At 36.6% G+C, this 17,080-nt stretch overlaps 2 protein-coding genes and 1 long non-coding RNA gene across 6 annotated transcripts; 2 read left to right on the top strand and 1 right to left on the bottom strand.

Annotated features, from left to right (window-relative positions):
- The first annotated feature begins 1,516 nt into the window (after window positions 1-1,516).
- On the top strand, window positions 1,517-7,869 carry LOC119193718 (another transcription unit protein). The gene is made up of 11 exons (XM_037447340.1): window positions 1,517-1,698; window positions 2,297-2,393; window positions 2,919-3,548; window positions 3,627-3,715; window positions 3,869-4,045; window positions 4,428-4,585; window positions 5,132-5,346; window positions 5,652-5,814; window positions 6,077-6,292; window positions 6,631-6,790; window positions 7,083-7,869. The coding sequence occupies exons 1-11, from the start codon at window positions 1,668-1,670 to the stop codon at window positions 7,277-7,279; spliced, it is 2,133 nt and encodes a 710-aa protein (XP_037303237.1). The 5' UTR covers window positions 1,517-1,667; the 3' UTR covers window positions 7,280-7,869.
- A 77-nt stretch (window positions 7,870-7,946) lies between these two features.
- Window positions 7,947-16,692, bottom strand: LOC115455076. Of its 4 annotated transcripts, none has more exons than XM_037447362.1 (3): window positions 16,672-16,692; window positions 9,038-9,475; window positions 7,947-8,235 (listed from the first exon to the last, which is right to left on the bottom strand). In XM_037447362.1, the coding sequence occupies exons 2-3, from the start codon at window positions 9,399-9,401 to the stop codon at window positions 7,955-7,957; spliced, it is 645 nt and encodes a 214-aa protein (XP_037303259.1). In that variant the 5' UTR covers window positions 9,402-9,475; window positions 16,672-16,692; the 3' UTR covers window positions 7,947-7,954. The 4 variants fall into 4 exon arrangements, with proteins under 4 accessions (XP_037303259.1, XP_037303244.1, XP_037303254.1 ...); XM_037447347.1 differs by lacking the exon at window positions 16,672-16,692 and adding an exon at window positions 13,157-13,284; XM_037447357.1 differs by lacking the exon at window positions 16,672-16,692 and adding an exon at window positions 12,910-13,037.
- Window positions 13,218-16,372, top strand: LOC119193749. The gene is made up of 2 exons (XR_005114029.1): window positions 13,218-13,292; window positions 15,489-16,372. It is a non-coding gene; the product is annotated as an uncharacterized LOC119193749 (long non-coding RNA).
- Window positions 16,693-17,080: the final 388 nt, after the last annotated feature.

Below are 17,080 nucleotides of genomic sequence, written 5' to 3'. Positions count from 1 at the left end.
CGCACTGATAAAATATGTAATAAGTATATAATGTAAAATCACACTTAGTTACTCTGATTGACTAAGATTTGTGTTATCTCTCCCATAGGCATTACATCAACAAATATTATATGAACCTATGTAATTAGTAAGTACAGGGTATCAGTAAGATACAAGAAAATTATTTAAAAATGATATATTTTAAACATAAATTCGACGTTTCTATTAACCAATCTAATTATAGTCGTTGTGAATGGTTGGTTACGATCTTAACTTTGTAAATTTATCCATTTTATATACATAGGTATAACAATATAATGTTATGTATAGGTATTAGGTACCTTGTAAACAATTATGTCTAACTTATATCGACTGGTTGGAATGTCTCGGATTCTAGGTCAATGATACTAGTATTTAAATATCATTGTTCTTAGCATGCAATATAGGTAGATAGATTCTAGTAAAAAAAATGTTTTATAAGGATTTAACCTCCCTACAATTGCAAGCTTGGAAAAAGTGTATATATTTACTTTGGTAGCCTTAAATTTTTATAATGCGGATATTGTTCCATTAATTTCATGATAAAAATGTCACTAAAATAGTCGTTTCCGTACACCTCCTCCTAAAGTACTTATCATTTAGTGGTTTCTGAGACACGAGGCTTTTTTTTAGGTAAGGTAGGATGGTTAGGTTACTTGCTTAGTAATTAGTATGGAGGGTAGAGGTAAGGAGCACCGTCTGATATGGAGGGGAACTCGAAAAAGTGTCCAGCATTTGCTGAAAATAGAGTTTCAAGTACCTACCACAATAGCGCTGGCGTACGAAAAACTACGATACGAATATGGTTGCTTTAATAGTGAGTGAAGTAAGCCAAATGAACAAATTAAATCTTTTCATGAGTCAAGTAGTCAATAAACCTTTCTACTAATGTATATTCAATAAGTTTAAATATTTATACACTTTACATAAAGTATTTTTTTTTCAAATTTTACACAAAACTATTTGACACTTGTTGCAAATGTAAATATAATTAATTATTCTGTTTACGCAATTATTTACATAATTAACATGAAATTCTTCATTCAATTTTTTCATTAAAATTTTATCCTATGCGATCGCAGCGCCACCCTTATTTTCCCTGTTTTGATGGACACTTTTTGATACACTGAGACGGTGCAGTGCTCCTTTACCTCTACCCTCCATAGTAATTAGTATTCGCCGCGCCGCGCCGTGCCGATCCGGTAGTCCCAAGCATTGTAGTGTACTACAATGCATAATTATTTGTCCCTGAATAATTGATGAACAGTGCCATCTAGCGAAATTCTATCACATTGTTTACTATATTTTCAGTATATAAAATTATAGGACTTTTATTATAAAATATGATTTGTATTCTTATTTCAATAATATATTATTTTATGAATAATGTCTCTAGAAATAATAATGCTCATTGAGTTATTTTATGTTGGTAAACGATAATTTTTATTTTGCATAGAGCTGTATTATTTTATTCTGCTATTACCTGTTTTGTTTGTGCCACAGCTTGACGTTTACAAACATAACCTAAATTTAATTCGACGTTTGTAATTTGTGATTGTTGAATATTATAATTTTTCGTGTTTTTGTACACATTCTCATGATTTATTAATGCATGATTTGTCATTTAATTAGTAATTTGATTGTGCAGCATGGCACCGATAGTGAGAAAATCGCGGGCAGGTAAAATCGTTTTTTTTTTTCGAAATGAATACCAATTTATTTCCACTGTTTTCGACCCCTTTTTAAATCGAATCGTATTCAAATTGAAAAACCTGCTGCTAATATGGAATGTACACACATGTACTGTTGAGTCTAGACACTAGAGTTCTTGTAAAGTTTGATGCAAATGTCACCATGATAGCTCATACTTCGGTTGATTTACTTTTGGACTAAATATTTAAGTAAGCCACAACATGTTAAACATTGTTAAATGGGCTCAAATACGCTATCGAAACCAATGAAAATCAGACAAGATGGTAACAACTAATAAACGTGACATGGAAAATTCTGTTAAATTGCGAAAAAATATTAGTTTATCCCAAAGACATACAATAATGAGAGTCTCACTAAAAGATTTAAGTTGTTTGCATCAACTTGATTTATGTGTTTGAATAACATAAGCTCACTACCAACAATGAAAAAAAAATATGTAAAATATAGACAAGTTGTTAAGTTACGAGTTACAACTTAACGAGTTGATTTGGAAAAGTAATTCATTTTATTGTAAGAAAGTTATTTATTATTTAGGCATCAGTGTATACGTAATTTCCCTTTCCAGACACAGATACCGGTTCTGATTCGGACAGTGGGTCCAGTGCCAGCCGCAGTAAGAGTCCCAGCCCAGCACCCTCTGGTAAAGAGGGCAGTCAGTCTAGGTATTGTCAGTCATCTGCTCGCTTTTTTTATGAAACCTAATAAGAGTTTATTTACATGCTCACAAATGACTTATTTTGATTATTTAAAAAAATATCTATCTTTCTCATTATTTCGTGTTTATTTTCTTATATATGCTGTCCACTCCTGTAATTGCATGTGCTTGGTTTTACAGTCTACACTTATGTTAAATGTGTTATCCCAAATGCCATTTGCTGTTAGTGCCTTTTTTAGTTCACTTTGGGTCGCAAGTTATTTTAATAAACTTATGTCAATATTTTAAACTTCTACCCGCTTGAAATTGGCAAAATTACTGATGAAATGGTGGAGCCATATTTAAAAGAAGAAGACTTATTTTGATTAGTTTATTTGTAGATGGCGATGTTGTTGCTTATTGAAAATAGCCATTAAGCACATACTCCAGGTTCAAATTTATAACTAATATAAGTAATGTAGGGTTAGAATATTATTCTACACAACAATGGAAGCTAAAGTTGTCTGTTAAACATATCATTATTATATTTCAGATCAGTGTCTCGCAGTCCGGCTAAGTCAGGCAGCGAATCTCCTAAATCAACCCGATCCAGAAAATCCTCCAATGCTTCTAATGTATCCCGCAGTAGGTCTAATTCACCCGCTGCTTCAAACAGATCCGCTTCATCCAGTCCTAAATCCCAAGCCTCGGGTAGCCCAAAGCGCAGAACCTCGAAGTCAAGGTCCAGAAGTGGCTCAAGGAGGTCCCGTTCTGGATCTGCTAGTGGCAGGTCGCGCTCTGGCAGTGCCAAGTCACGATCAGCGAGTCCTAAATCAAGAGATCAATCACCAAAGTCTGGTTCACAGTCACCCAAATCGAGGTCCCAAAGTCCTAAATCGAGATCGCAAAGCCCTAAATCACGGTCACAGAGTCCTAAATCGAGGTCCCAAAGTCCTAGATCTAGGTCGCACAGTCCAAAATCTGGTGAAGCTAAAAGGAGGTCTAGGTCTAAATCAGCCAGCGCTAGTCCTAAGAACAGAAAGTCCCGGTCTAGATCTGGGAGTGCTTCATCAAGATCTAAGAGTCCTGTTGCAAGGCAGGATGTTCAAGACAGCAGGTCTAATTCTCCGAACCTCATGATTGATGACAACCAAGACAAGAACGAATCTAAGAGTCGTTCAAGGTAAACAATGTTGTAAATTCTTAAACAAAAACAGTTTCTTGCCATTAAATGGTCATACTAATATGAACTTTGTTTCAGGTCTGGTTCAAGACAGTCCAGGTCAAAATCGCGCAGCAAGTCCAAAAGTCGTTCCAGATCACGATCAAAGAGCTCTAATGTGTCTGAAGGTAATTACAAAACACATATCCAACTAAAACTCATAACTGAAATAGTATTTGATTATGTTTTAAATTGGTATAAACTATGTTTCCACCATTTTAGTTAGTGGTTAAAATCTCTAGCAAATGTATGTATAATTCCATTTCATTCTATCTTTACAGGTGACAAGAAAAAGCGCTCTGTACTATCAGATTCAGAGAGCGATGTTGGCGATAAAGGTGGTTCGAAGCGCAAGAAGGGTTCGGACAGCGGCTCAGACACGAGCAACAAACCCAAAAAGAAGTCAAAGAAACTCGTAGACTCTGACGATGATGAGAACCAGGAGAAGGGAGATACTGGTAAGACTATTTGACTTCATGTTCATAAAGTTGCGGTTCTACTAAGAAGTAATCCGTAAGGTGTTATTTGCTTGCAGTTTGTACAGTAAACATAAACATTTGAATGTAGTAGTGTAGTTAAAATTGCACACATACCCATGCTTGATGTCATACCTATTCGAAAATACTTGCACAATATAAACGCGGCATAAGCATAAACAGTAATGGATTTGGATGTGTTGTATGCAATTCCACTGTGTTCATTCAAAGCTTAATCGTTTGCTTTTATATCGCCGTAAAAATATAACGATTGCTTTGAAATTTAGGATCCAAAACCTGATTCAACAGAAATTGAGAAAACGAAAAGTAAGATATGTTTTTATATTGATTATATCGTTTGCAGTTACGGCGGATGCACTCTTCGGAGATGCTTCGGACATCAGCACAGAGGACGAGGGAAGCGACAAGCGCGCCTCCCGGTCTCGCTCGCGGTCGCGCAGCGCCGCGCGATCCGACGATGGACGCCGTTCGCCTGACGAACGGAAGGGCAGCGGGGATGAGGTAATGAGTACAAACTCATTATAAAGTAAATAAGAGATATGATACCCAGTGGCGTAGCTAGGTAAACAAGAGCCCTGATGGAAAACAAGGGCCTCCCGGCCCAGTGTGTGCAATTCGCTTAATCAATGCAAGGACTTGGGCAGGAGCCAAAAGACCCTGATTACAGTTTTTGGTAGGTAGGTAGCTAGTTTTCACAGGGTATTAAAAAAAGTAGAAGGTCACTGATTAGGGTCTGGTGGGCTCGTTGTCCTCGGAAGTACTATTGCACTGTACTGCCTAGCCTTATGGCAGTTATGCCCAAAATCGGACCGTGTAAAGAAATTATGCAATCCATACATTAAGTGTGTCATACTGCGATGCGACATTGCGGTACGATTGACGTGCTGAGGTCGCGGGTCGAGGAAAATTAGGTTTTGTGCTTCGTATCAATGTGGAATCTGGAATCTATAATAATAGACCCAACATAGCCAGCGAAATGTGGGTGTGATAATACCTCTGTCTATCCATGAAGAGAGAAAAGGTGTAATGTTATGTATATTAATCCAGGAGCCGCGTGAAAAGCCCGAAGAAGAAGAAGAAGTGGAAATTCCGGAGACTCGTATCGACGTCGACATGCCCAAGATCTGGACCGAGCTAGGCAAGGAGTTGCATTTCGTGAAGCTGCCCAACTTCTTGTCTGTAGAGACCAGGCCTTACGACCCGAACACTTACGAAGATGAGATTGATGAAGAAGAAACTTTGGATGAAGAGGGTCGGGCTAGGTGAGTGGTTTTAGGAACATACTTTATAGTTTGCATGGGTATATCTGACTTTTAACCCATCAGGGGAGCAAGGGAGGATTCCAGCTTTTGTAATAATTGGTTTGAAGTTCTTTTTCGAACTTTTTCTTTACAATGAGGATTATTAGTACTTTACTATTTTCTTTTTAATACAACTGAATAAACAAAATTATTGTTTATGCAATTATTATGCATGAATAATAATTATCAGTCACAAAGCACTGCTTCTCTATGTTCTTTCAAAGGAATGGTAAAACAATTAAAATATTAATGATTCACAATTTCAGGTTAAAGTTGAAAGTAGAAAACACCATTCGATGGCGCACAGCGTTTGACAAAGAAGGCAACGCGATCAAGGAGTCGAACGCGCGGATGGTGAAATGGTCCGATGGTAGCATGTCGCTGCACCTCGGCTCCGAGATATTCGACGTTTACAAACAGCCTTTGCACGTAAGTTTCATGTCCATTACTGGTTATTGGTGTCCATGACTGGGTTCTTTATTATAATATTCAACAATATCAGTTACATATTATAGTCAGGTTAACCTAGATATACTGTTATTGAGAACTGTTCTAGCATCTCATTTGATAGCTCTTCTATCTTCTATATGTTATAACAGCCCGTAACTACTGCCAGGTTCCACATACCCAATTCTGTTTTCCTTTAATTTTTACCATCTTTATGTCTTCTAAAATATTTTTTTCATGCCAGGGGGACCACAACCACCTGTTCGTGCGTCAAGGCACAGGTCTCCAAGGGCAAGCTGTGTTCCGAACGAAGCTGTCGTTCCGTCCACACTCGACCGAGTCGTTCACTCACCGCAAGATGACGCTGTCGCTCGCTGACCGGTCCACGAAGACCTCCGCTATCAAGATCCTGTCGCAGGTCGGCACGGATCCTGATGCGGATAGGAAGTACCAGCTCAAGGTAAAGTTTATAATTATACTGTCGCCTTTTTCCTTATCCCACTCTAATGTGGGTAGATAATAATTTGTTTTTTACGCATTGCTGTGGTTGTGATAATATTTTCCTGAATGAAAGGTTGCTTATCCTGGTTATGTATGTTTCCACGATAAAAAGTACCTTATGTGAAGAGGTCCAGGGTCTCGAACTATCATACCAAATTTCATCGGAATCAGTTCAGTAGTTCTTTTATAACTATGGATTCAGTATGGAACTGGAGTAGACGAAGTGCTACTAGGCATTAGTTGTTTTTTTGCCTTTGGCATATAAAAAATGTTGATATGAGATATTATTGTTTTCAGAAAGAGGAGATGGAGTTGCGTGCGGCGATGCGGTCGCGCGTGTCCGCTCGACCCAAGCGACGCGCCGGCGCACGCGCGGCGCAGCGAGGCGACGACTCCGAAGACGAGGGCGGCGTCTCGCTGCAGGCCATCAAGAACAAGTACAAGCAAGGACAGAAAGGTACCGCATCACTACTACTGGAATACTAAATCTGTAATGACTGGACTTTACATTAAACTTGAAATTCAATTAGCTAAAACTATTAATAGAGTGAGAGAAGTTGAAATTAGGGACCCATTCTTTACCCTGTTAGGAACCTCGCATCGGGTAAAACCACCACTGCACTTGGATTATATATTTACAGAAATTATACCGTAATAAAAAAGTCATAGTAGCGGGAAGTTTGGTCAATTGGTTCTACTTTATGATTTTTTTTTATTCAATTTATAACTCAATAAAATCATTTGTTTAGCGTCAGCGGGTGCAGCCATATACTCGTCAGAATCGGACGCGTCTGACGTCGAAACGCGTCGTGCGCGGCGTCAGGACCGCGCTAAAGCGCTCAAGGATTCTGACGACGAAGGCAGCGATGACAAAGCAGGAGGCGAGGCCACGCCCGCCCGCAGCGGGAGTGCCAGCGGGAGCGGAAGCGGAAGCGGGAGCGATTGAGATACTTTTTTGTGAATTGCCTTCAACAGAATACCCGGGTCAATATGTATTTGTAGGCTTCGAGTGTTGCAAGTAGTCGTGTAACGGTCTATAAAAGTTATGCCTTATTTTTCATCTTTCGAATATTATATCAGAGTATCTTCAGGCCAAAATAACGTCCGGGACCTTGTTCTCTATGCCACAATGTATCTTGACGGTACACTACAGACACGTAACGCAACGTGTCGCGCTTAAGACAATAAAATACTATTCCACGTTAATTTCACAAAGATATCGTAACACGGCTGTGTTATGAGATTACACTGTCAGAGAATAAGATCCCTGTAAACCATAATCCTGCCCTAATTTTGGAGACACTTTTGTTCAGGTCTCTTGATTAAGTAAGGTAAGCTTCACACCTTAAAATATTTTGCTAACATAATTACATGACAGTTATTGTAATCAGTTTTGTTATCGCGTTAGAATTTACTACAATTTTATAGACATTGCACGTGACTAACTGAGCTTAACAACAAATGACTCTTTGTTATTATTAAGACTATGTAGCTATTATATGAGCTACAAAAATGTAAATAAATTATAATTTGTAATAATGTATTTTACTTAACAATTTGACCTCCTGTAACTGTAAATAATGGCATATATTGAAAGAAATATAAAAACTACATTTAATTGCTAAGTTATTGTATTTAATATTTTTAAATAAATTTGTGTTTCATAGACAATTCTTCCGACGCCGATGATCGTCCAAAGACCCTCGTCTGGTTTCGTCACATTGTCTATGACGTATCCGCATCTGTCAAATTCTATATTGCTTCTGGTATAAAAGCGATCGAACGTGGAACCCGGTGCAATGAGTTCACAACTTTCTAAATTTTTAATAGGATATGCAAAACTTGGTCTGAACTCATCTCCTAGACTTATTTTTGGGTTGCTTAGACTCGGCGGCACGTTTTCTGAAAAAAAAGAATGTCGTACATATTATTCTTTTCCAATATATGGAAAAAAAATCCATCTCTATCTTCAGTAGGTATAGATTTTGGATTGGCTCCTGTACTGATAGAACTCCTGTTTGCATTTTAATATCTCTAGTGATCGTTGCTTTTTCAATAAACTTAAGTATGGACGAAAATATTTATTGTTTCTTGCTCGATAGTGCTAGAACTTTCTAGACCTCGATATCATATCCTGTAGTTACTTATATAACGATTTAATAGTATGCCAGTCGAACATGGCATTAGATGCATATCCGCGCATTAATTTATGAATATTCATGTTATTCACGAACGTTAAATTACTTAAATGTTAATTTAATTATTTCGTATTTTAATGCGTTCATCAATATAAAGGGAATAATAGGAATGCTATATTATACCAAGCATGGAAACGAAATATAAGAATTTGCGCGGCAGATATTTTTGAATTAAATATTTACTTATTATAGTAGTATCGCCAGTTTCTTAACAATAATTACAAGATTATTCAACCGATACTATCTGATAATTGAAAAAATTATCTAAATTCTTTATACAAATAAATATTCTTACTATGTATTGATAAGTAAAAATTGACTATAGTATAGAATGTCAATCCATCCATTGTTCTCAAAGGCCCCGAAGTGGTATGGTTGGTAGGTGTATTTCAGTTCCCTCCAATGATGCGATAGGGGGCGAGCTTATCGCCAAAACGGACACTAATTCCAAACTCCGGGGAAATACTAAGAAAAATATAAAATTTTCAAAATAAATTCAGACTTACCAACAATTTCTATAGTAATCACTTGAAACAGTTCAATCCAGTTCCCATCCAAGTCCTTGTGATAAACGCTTAACACCCAATTACCATGATCGTCTTCTGTCAAAGGACCTATAACTATATCACTAGATTCAATTCTCTCTTCCATTTCCAATTCATTTAATCTTTTATCTTTAACGTTTAATATTTGGTAGTTGTTTAGGGGTGTTACGATCGGCCTTGCATCTGCTTTTACATGTTTAACTGCTATTTCATCATTATAAAGATCATTGTGTTTCCTCTTTATATAGCTCGGTTGTTGTATATCGATTTTTGTTACATCTCCATTGGGTTTAGTCAAGTAATATAGAGCATTTTTGTCCACCATTGGTGCTGAAATCGTGATGATGTCGTTAAGCCCGCAGGCTATGAAGAGCGGTGACAATTCCACTTTTGAGTTTGCTGAAATAGGATAAAGTGTGAATTTAATAATGTCAATCCGGAATTAGTTGTTATTGACGTAGATAGGCATACTATTAGATTAGCATTTGGTTCGTCGAACAAGCTAAAATAACTATGGATCAGCTCCTGGTTTTAAACCTGATCTCCTAGTTCATTACTCATTAGGCAACTACTATAGAAATGAAACAGAACGAAATATAATCAAGTAACGTCTACTTATAATTGATTGTTCCAATGAATCACAGCGTCACGTCTGTTTCTATATTTATTGTTATACTCATTTACAAATATTTGTTTTGAAACGAATGTAAATGGTCATGTAACGGCATTCGTTCCACAGCAAATTACCTAGTAGTACTGGTAATGATTCAATAATTCGATACATCCGTGCAACTACTGAACTGAGAATGGCCGTGCGTCTAAACATCTCGATTTCTCAAATGAGAATAATAATAAATGTACTATTGTGCGACAGCCTCGCTGGCCTAGTTGTATCTATATCACTTATAAAAGTAATGGTCATTGCTCGCGGTATATCACTTAGTAATGGTTTTCGCTCGAAGCTGCGCCTGCGTGAAAAAGTTTTTTAGATTTAAAAGTCCCGCTACAGATTTTCCTAGGATAAAAACTCGTCCACGTCCTTCCCAGGGTCTCAAACTATTTCTATAGTCGATTTAATACAAGTCGTTTCTATGGTTAAACCGTGAAATCGTAACAGACAAATAGTGAGGCAGAGTTGCTTTAGCATTTATAATATAGCTAGATGTAGCTCGCAGTTTCGCCCGCGTGTATAGGCTTTCCGACTACAATAGTCCTCAAAACACTAGGATGCCAGCGCCATGTATTTAAAAACTAGATTTAATAAATCCATTATAATTTCCCATGGGAGCAAATTACCGAGATGCAAGTAGCCTATGTGTTAACCCAGGACATGATCTATTCGCACGCAAATATCCAAATCCATTCAGTTGTTACTGCATTTACTTCTAACTAACATACAAACCAAAACTTTTAAAAACTTTTGTATTTACAATATTAATAAGGTAAGTATGGATTGTTCCCCGATTTAGGTGAGATTTTTCTTCGTCCTCATTTGTAGTTTAATTTTATATTCTGAAGACCTTCAAGCAAATCTATTACGGTATACTCCATGACAAGCGTTTGTAAAGCTATTATGTTGTTTAAAATTTATTCATAGTGCGAGGAAAATGTAAACAATCACTTGGGCAGTACACACATTTGTGTATAAGGCAATATACAAATTCTTCATAATTTTTATAATGGGTCACTGAAATTATGTTGTTAAAACAACATGCTTATCTTTTAAAAAAAAAAAAATTGTAGCCGCTGTAAGTATTGGACATAATAAGACTTAATATGTCATATCTCCGGATGGCGAGCGCAGTGGAATACCAACCATTACTTTGTGATCAGCCCCGGATCTATGGGGGCGCAAGCCGGGGCCCATACCCCGGGCGGTAAATCCAAACTTGGCAGAAGGCGGCAAATGTAAACTAACTACTGAGACATCCTGAACATTACACACATAAATTATTTCCCGCGCGGCGCGAAATGATGATGATGATGACAAAGTTAAAAAAAAAGGTGGTCGGGGGCGGCATGATCCAGATTTTGCCCCGTTTCCAAAAAAATCAAGATCCGGGATTGTTTGTGATTCATGGTGTTGATGTTTCTGCTGTTTATGAGCGGTCGTATCGCTTACTATCAGGCGAAGGGCAAGCTAGTCTCGTCAAACAAAGCAAAAAAAAATACTATATGTTACTGGAACCGTAGATGTAAAATAAAGAAGTGTAAGTTTCGAATAAAATAAATATTAATAAAAAGATTTTTTATTGGCTGTGTTTTAAAGATCAGAAGCTAAGAAGAATGCAAAAGATAGGTACCGGCTAGCTTTGATTAAAAAACGGGTATTCAAGCTTTTAAAGAGTGGCTTAATTGTGAGATAATGTATAGTGATACACGAGAACAAAAATTATTCTCTTTGAGAAAAAGACATTATCGTCACAATGAAAATGAATGTCATACGATGGCTATGAAAACTCGCGAAAAAGCTGAAAGTAAATCCATAGAAACTGTTTTGAAAAACTTCTGCCCAACATTAGGACATTATAGGCCGATACAATACAACAAGGATATAATACATTATAAAACTTTCGAGAATTATCGTGTCCCTAAAAAAAGTGACAAGAAAAGGCCTGCTCCTGCTTATATAGATAAATACTGTTCATGACACTGTGTTAATAATTTATTGCCATGCCAATTTATTACTTATTATACACTACGAGTATATTATATTGTTAATAGTACGTTAGTTACGTAGTTACACTTTTGTATATCCATTGTTTGTTTAACTGACGATGGTGTCTTTTAAATAGAATAAATAAAAACGTGTAAGTATGTTGTTTACAATGTTAATATGTAATAAGTTGTGATAATAAGCGATGAATCATTTTTATTTTATTAAAATTAAGTAGGTACATATTGGAACAAAAAAAAAAGAATATTGTCAATGGTTTTAACTTATCACAAAAAATGAACTGTTATAGAACACTGAATATCATGCGTAGGAACGTAAAACCGATTATAATCTTACTTCTTACTATTTTATCTTATCTTAATATAGAAATGCTAAAGTTTGTGAATATGTTTCGATGTTTGCATTTTTGTTTGTTTGTTAGAAATAAACGCAGAAACGACTGAATGGAATTGGATAGGTAAAAATTGGCACACGGGTAAATGTCCTGGATTAAGATAGGCTATTTTTTATTCCGGTAATTTACTCCCATGGGAAACAATTCTTTAACCCGTTTTTTCAATAGATGGCGCTGGCTTAATACATTTTAAAGACTCGTGGCGGGAAAGACTTCACGCAGGCGAACAAAACATTTATCATTATATTATAACAAATGATATTGCATATAGTGGTATTATTGCTTGTATAATAACACATACATAAAATATGTGAAAAAATACACACACACAACATCACGCATTTATCCCCGAAGGGGTATGTAGAGGTGCAACCAAGGCACCCGCTTTTCGCCAAGTAGTCCGTCCCATGATGTGATGCGCGAGCCTATCGCCACATCAGGCACAAATTCCAGACTCCAGGCTGATACTGAGCAGAAAAACCCAAATATCACTTTGCCCGACCCAGGATTCGAACCCAGGACCTCAGAGCGCTGTCGTACCGCGCATGCGGTACAACTACGCCACCGAGCCAATCATGTGAGAAAATGCTTATAAAATTTTACCTTCATACAATTAAAGTATTTGTGTATGTGGAATTAACGCTTTTATAAATATGGACGCAATATATGTCACAGTATTTACTATTGAAAAATCGCTTCACGGACTTACTACTCAAATTATTAAAATGTTTATTTTAAATTATCTGTTTTAGTGATACAAACCCTTTAGCAATGCAGAAGGGGGAAACTAAATGTAAACAAGTAGAGATTTCTTTCAAAATAAATTAATTAGACGTGTAAACATATACTTAAGGCAAAAATCACGGAACACACCATCCTATAATTATAACTACATGTAATTAAAAATCAGAAAAAAAAAATTCATTTAAAATATATTTTTAGCATTTTCACTAATTCACACAAACACCTTTCCTTTGCCTTTACGCACAAAAACAAACTAGGTACGTACACACAACACGGTTGTCTATGCTAATGGTGACGGCGTGCAACAGAAGCGCGTTGCAGAGTAGCAAGAAATGACTGGCGTTCATGATTCCAATGCTTAGACTGATATGAAAAGCAGGCTGATACTGCGCGACGATTATGTGAGTTTTCACGTTTTATTATTAACTGAATGAAACGTTGAACATATAACTTGAATTAGTTATTAGTGAATGCAACAGAGTACGTATATTACGATAAATAGCTTTTATGTCACGGGTTTGGATTTAGAGTCAAAATATAAGCGGTTTTCTGGTGGTAGGATATATTTTATATCCGCCCTGAGAGTGACCTATAAAACCCGCCATAGTGGCCCGCGTAAGTGTGTCGCGTTCCGGGATCAGCTTGTGTATATCCGGTTCCAACAGGCCGGCATAAATGTGTCGATTGCTGAGAGGTAATTGTCTCTCGTCAGTCGACATTCTATTGGGCACTCCACATACCATTAGGTGCAGTGCCCGTATAAAATAAAGTAATATATACATAACCGTTTCATATCCGAAGGGGTAGATAGAGGCGAAGTTAGTACGCAAGCCTTTTGGCATGTGTATTCCGTCTCGTTATACAATAGAGGGGATATCAGCGAGCTGAAACGGGCAAATTACTCCTGGTTGATACCGAGCTGATAATCCAATACAACTTTACCCGATCCAGGCATCAAACCCAGGAAAGTAATTATCTTATAATTTAACTGACGACGATGTTCATAACTGTCACAATCAGCCACAAGCTGTCCACTGGGTAATGCAGGCTTTGCTCAAAGATTTCCAGACAGATCTTTTGAAAAGGATGGACATACATAATAATTTTGAACGATAAAATACATTTTTCAAGTAGGTACAAATATTACAGTTATCAACAAAATGCCAATAGCAATTACTAAATAATGAAAACAATCCAAGCGTGGTAGCCTTGAATATATTAAAATTGTTTAAAATCATAAACTATTTAGTCATTAACGGAACCGCAAACAATATTGTACAGTTAAAAATAAATTATACGCTGGACTGTTAGTTCGTCGGAGTCTAAACGTAATAGCTTAAATTCGATTACCGTTTTTTTTATTTCTTTGAATGACGAAACGAGTTTGCCGTTTGCCTGGTGGTAAGCAATACGACTGCCCATAAACAATAGAAACACCATGCAACACGTTGAATTACAAAGTATTCTACCGCGCTTGCCATCCTGAGACATGAGATGTTAAGTCTCATTATGTCCAGTAGTTACAATGGCTACAATGTTCTTCAAACCGGAACACGAGAGTGACAAGACACTGCTGCTCGGCGGTAGAAATAGACATTGCGGTGGTACCTACTCAGGCGGACTCTCACATATGAGAGACCTACCACGAGTTAAAACCAGTATCAGTTCGAATACTTATCGAATGATTTATGTAAGAGTTTGATTTAAGCTATTTAATATAGTTATACCATCTGTGGTATGGCCGTAAGGTTTCTCTCTACCGTCATGGCACGAAAATTCCATTTCATCAGTTTATAAATCACGGATCTAAGACTTAAGTAAGCAGTCCCAGTAATCGTACAAATTGGAAAAAAATATTCTCCCTATCCACTTAACATGGCTTACCTAAGAATAATTACTAGAAATTGTACTCCAGGAAGGATTAAAAAGGAGGATCAAATAAAGTTTAATTTTAAATTTGTCAGGGATGACCCAAAACCTGGATCCGATACTGGTTTTCATCAAATTCCGCTTTCTGGTTACATACGTACTTTTATCCCGTTTATGGTGAGACTGCTTGCTTTATCGGTTAAGGAAAACATTGTGAGGAAACCCGCTTACCTATAAGAATTTGAGGGTATGTGAAGTTTACCAATTCGCACTAGGCCAGCGTGGTGGACTAAAGCATAATCCCTCTCAATAGTAGAGAAGGCCCGCAGCAGTGGAACAGTATATAATACAGGCCTGATATTATAATATTTATGCAAGACACCCTCTCCTTTCGACGTATTACTTCGAATATTGACAGTCTGTTTACTACGCCGTGGACAGAGTGTCACGATATGTCTAATTTATATCCCTGACCTTAATAGCATTATCAGACAGCATGGTTTGTCGCTTAACATGTGTAGAATTAGGACATCAAACCAGGTATGGACGATATTATGCATATCTGATATGTAGAGTTTGACTCGTAAGTAATTGTGGTTGTAGTATCATGGCAGGATGCTTTGTCTATTAATAATTAAAGCAACAATAAAGGAACACGTAAATGATTGAAATTTTACGGTGAAGCAAAACAAACTTAACAAAAAAAATTTGAAATATTTTTTTTATAGGGAGGAGCGCGGATGACCACAAAACCTCAGCAGAACAGTGGTACGACAATGAAAACTACATCATCGCGGCAGACCACTTGAAATGATAACGTCTCTTTTCTGCCTTATTTTTACGTGGTATACTGGAGCGCTATGCGGGCCGTTACCAGAGCCGTAAAAAAACCTTTTTCAGTATTTCCGTTGTTATCTTATCTTTATGAGTGTCGAATTTATCGCTGGACCTGTTGAGATCTCTTTACGTACACTGTAATCAGACTGCCCACACCGTTTAACTTATCTTATACAAATAGTCATTCCTACACCGAAAACTGCAGATTATATATTCAGAGTATTTTTAATGGTTATATTTAGCGAAAAAAACTGCACGCACTACAGACTCATGTCGACGTAAAATTTTGTCTTATTTAGTATCTATTAAAAAAGAAGTGCAAGGCCTTGGGTTTTGAAAATACAGACATTCGACTCGGTCGTTTCATAGTCCACTCCCAACTAAGCGTTTGCAGCTTGTAAATTTATGTGAGTATTACTTGCTTTACCAATGAAGGAAAACTGCATACCTGAGAAGTTCTCCATAAGAATTTCGAAGGTATGTGAAGTTTACTCGGACTAAGCCAGCGCAGTGGACTAAGGCCTAGACCCTCTAAGTAGTAGATGTTTATGCCTAACAGTTGGATAGTATGAAATTCAAGGCTGATTACTTATTAATATATTAAAGACTATTCATTAAATAAAATCGGATTCCTACAGTATGGAAGCAGTAACGCCAAGTTGGTTAGAGTTTGAGTGGTCCAGAAGATTTGTAATTACTACAGACCGAATTATATGCAACTTAAAAACGAAATGTGGATTATAAATGCCTAAAATACGCAAGAATAACTTCATAATACAACATCAATGAATAAAAAAAATATATAAGGTTTTTATTTAAACTCAGTATATAATTTTGCAGTTATTTGGTCCTATTCTATTTCACTTATTTTTAGTTATCCTAATGGCAAAGAAATTGTAATAAAATATCGCCTAATATACCTTACGAAAATATGCACCATCCCATGATTTTAGGCGTTAAATACAAAAAGTCTTATATTTGAACTCTGCAAATTATTTTATTATTTATACAAAAGCTAGCGAAAATTGACAACATACACAAATATAATCCGGTCTTTAGTGATTACCTACTCACCTACACTCACCAGGAGTCAAATTGGCTCTCTCTCAAAACACATCATTAAGTATAAGAAAAATGTTGGCAAATTTGAATACACAATGTGACATAAAATTTCATATCTATTCGAGTAAGTCGGTTGGCAATTAAAACCGACCATATCTGAATGAAAATACTGAATTGATTCCAAGGTACACAGATAAAAAAAATTAAGTACGCATCATAAAACCTGATAAGATTTTTCTTGTTCAAACTGCTCGTTAAAATAAAACTATAAACTTTTATGTTTTCAGTGACAACTAATCAGATATCAGCTTACTTACCTTGTATTCTATAGTAAAGGGCATAGTAAAATGTAAATAAGGAATTTTAATGAAACAATAATTTTTACCCCTAATCGTTGATGTCTCATCCTCTCTCAGTGGTC

The sequence above is a fragment of the Manduca sexta genome, chromosome 6 (assembly GCF_014839805.1).
Source record: "Manduca sexta isolate Smith_Timp_Sample1 chromosome 6, JHU_Msex_v1.0, whole genome shotgun sequence".
Classification (NCBI taxonomy): domain Eukaryota; kingdom Metazoa; phylum Arthropoda; class Insecta; order Lepidoptera; family Sphingidae; genus Manduca; species Manduca sexta.
The sequence above is the reverse complement of the archived record's forward strand: the minus strand, read 5'-3'. Positions and strand labels throughout refer to the sequence as shown.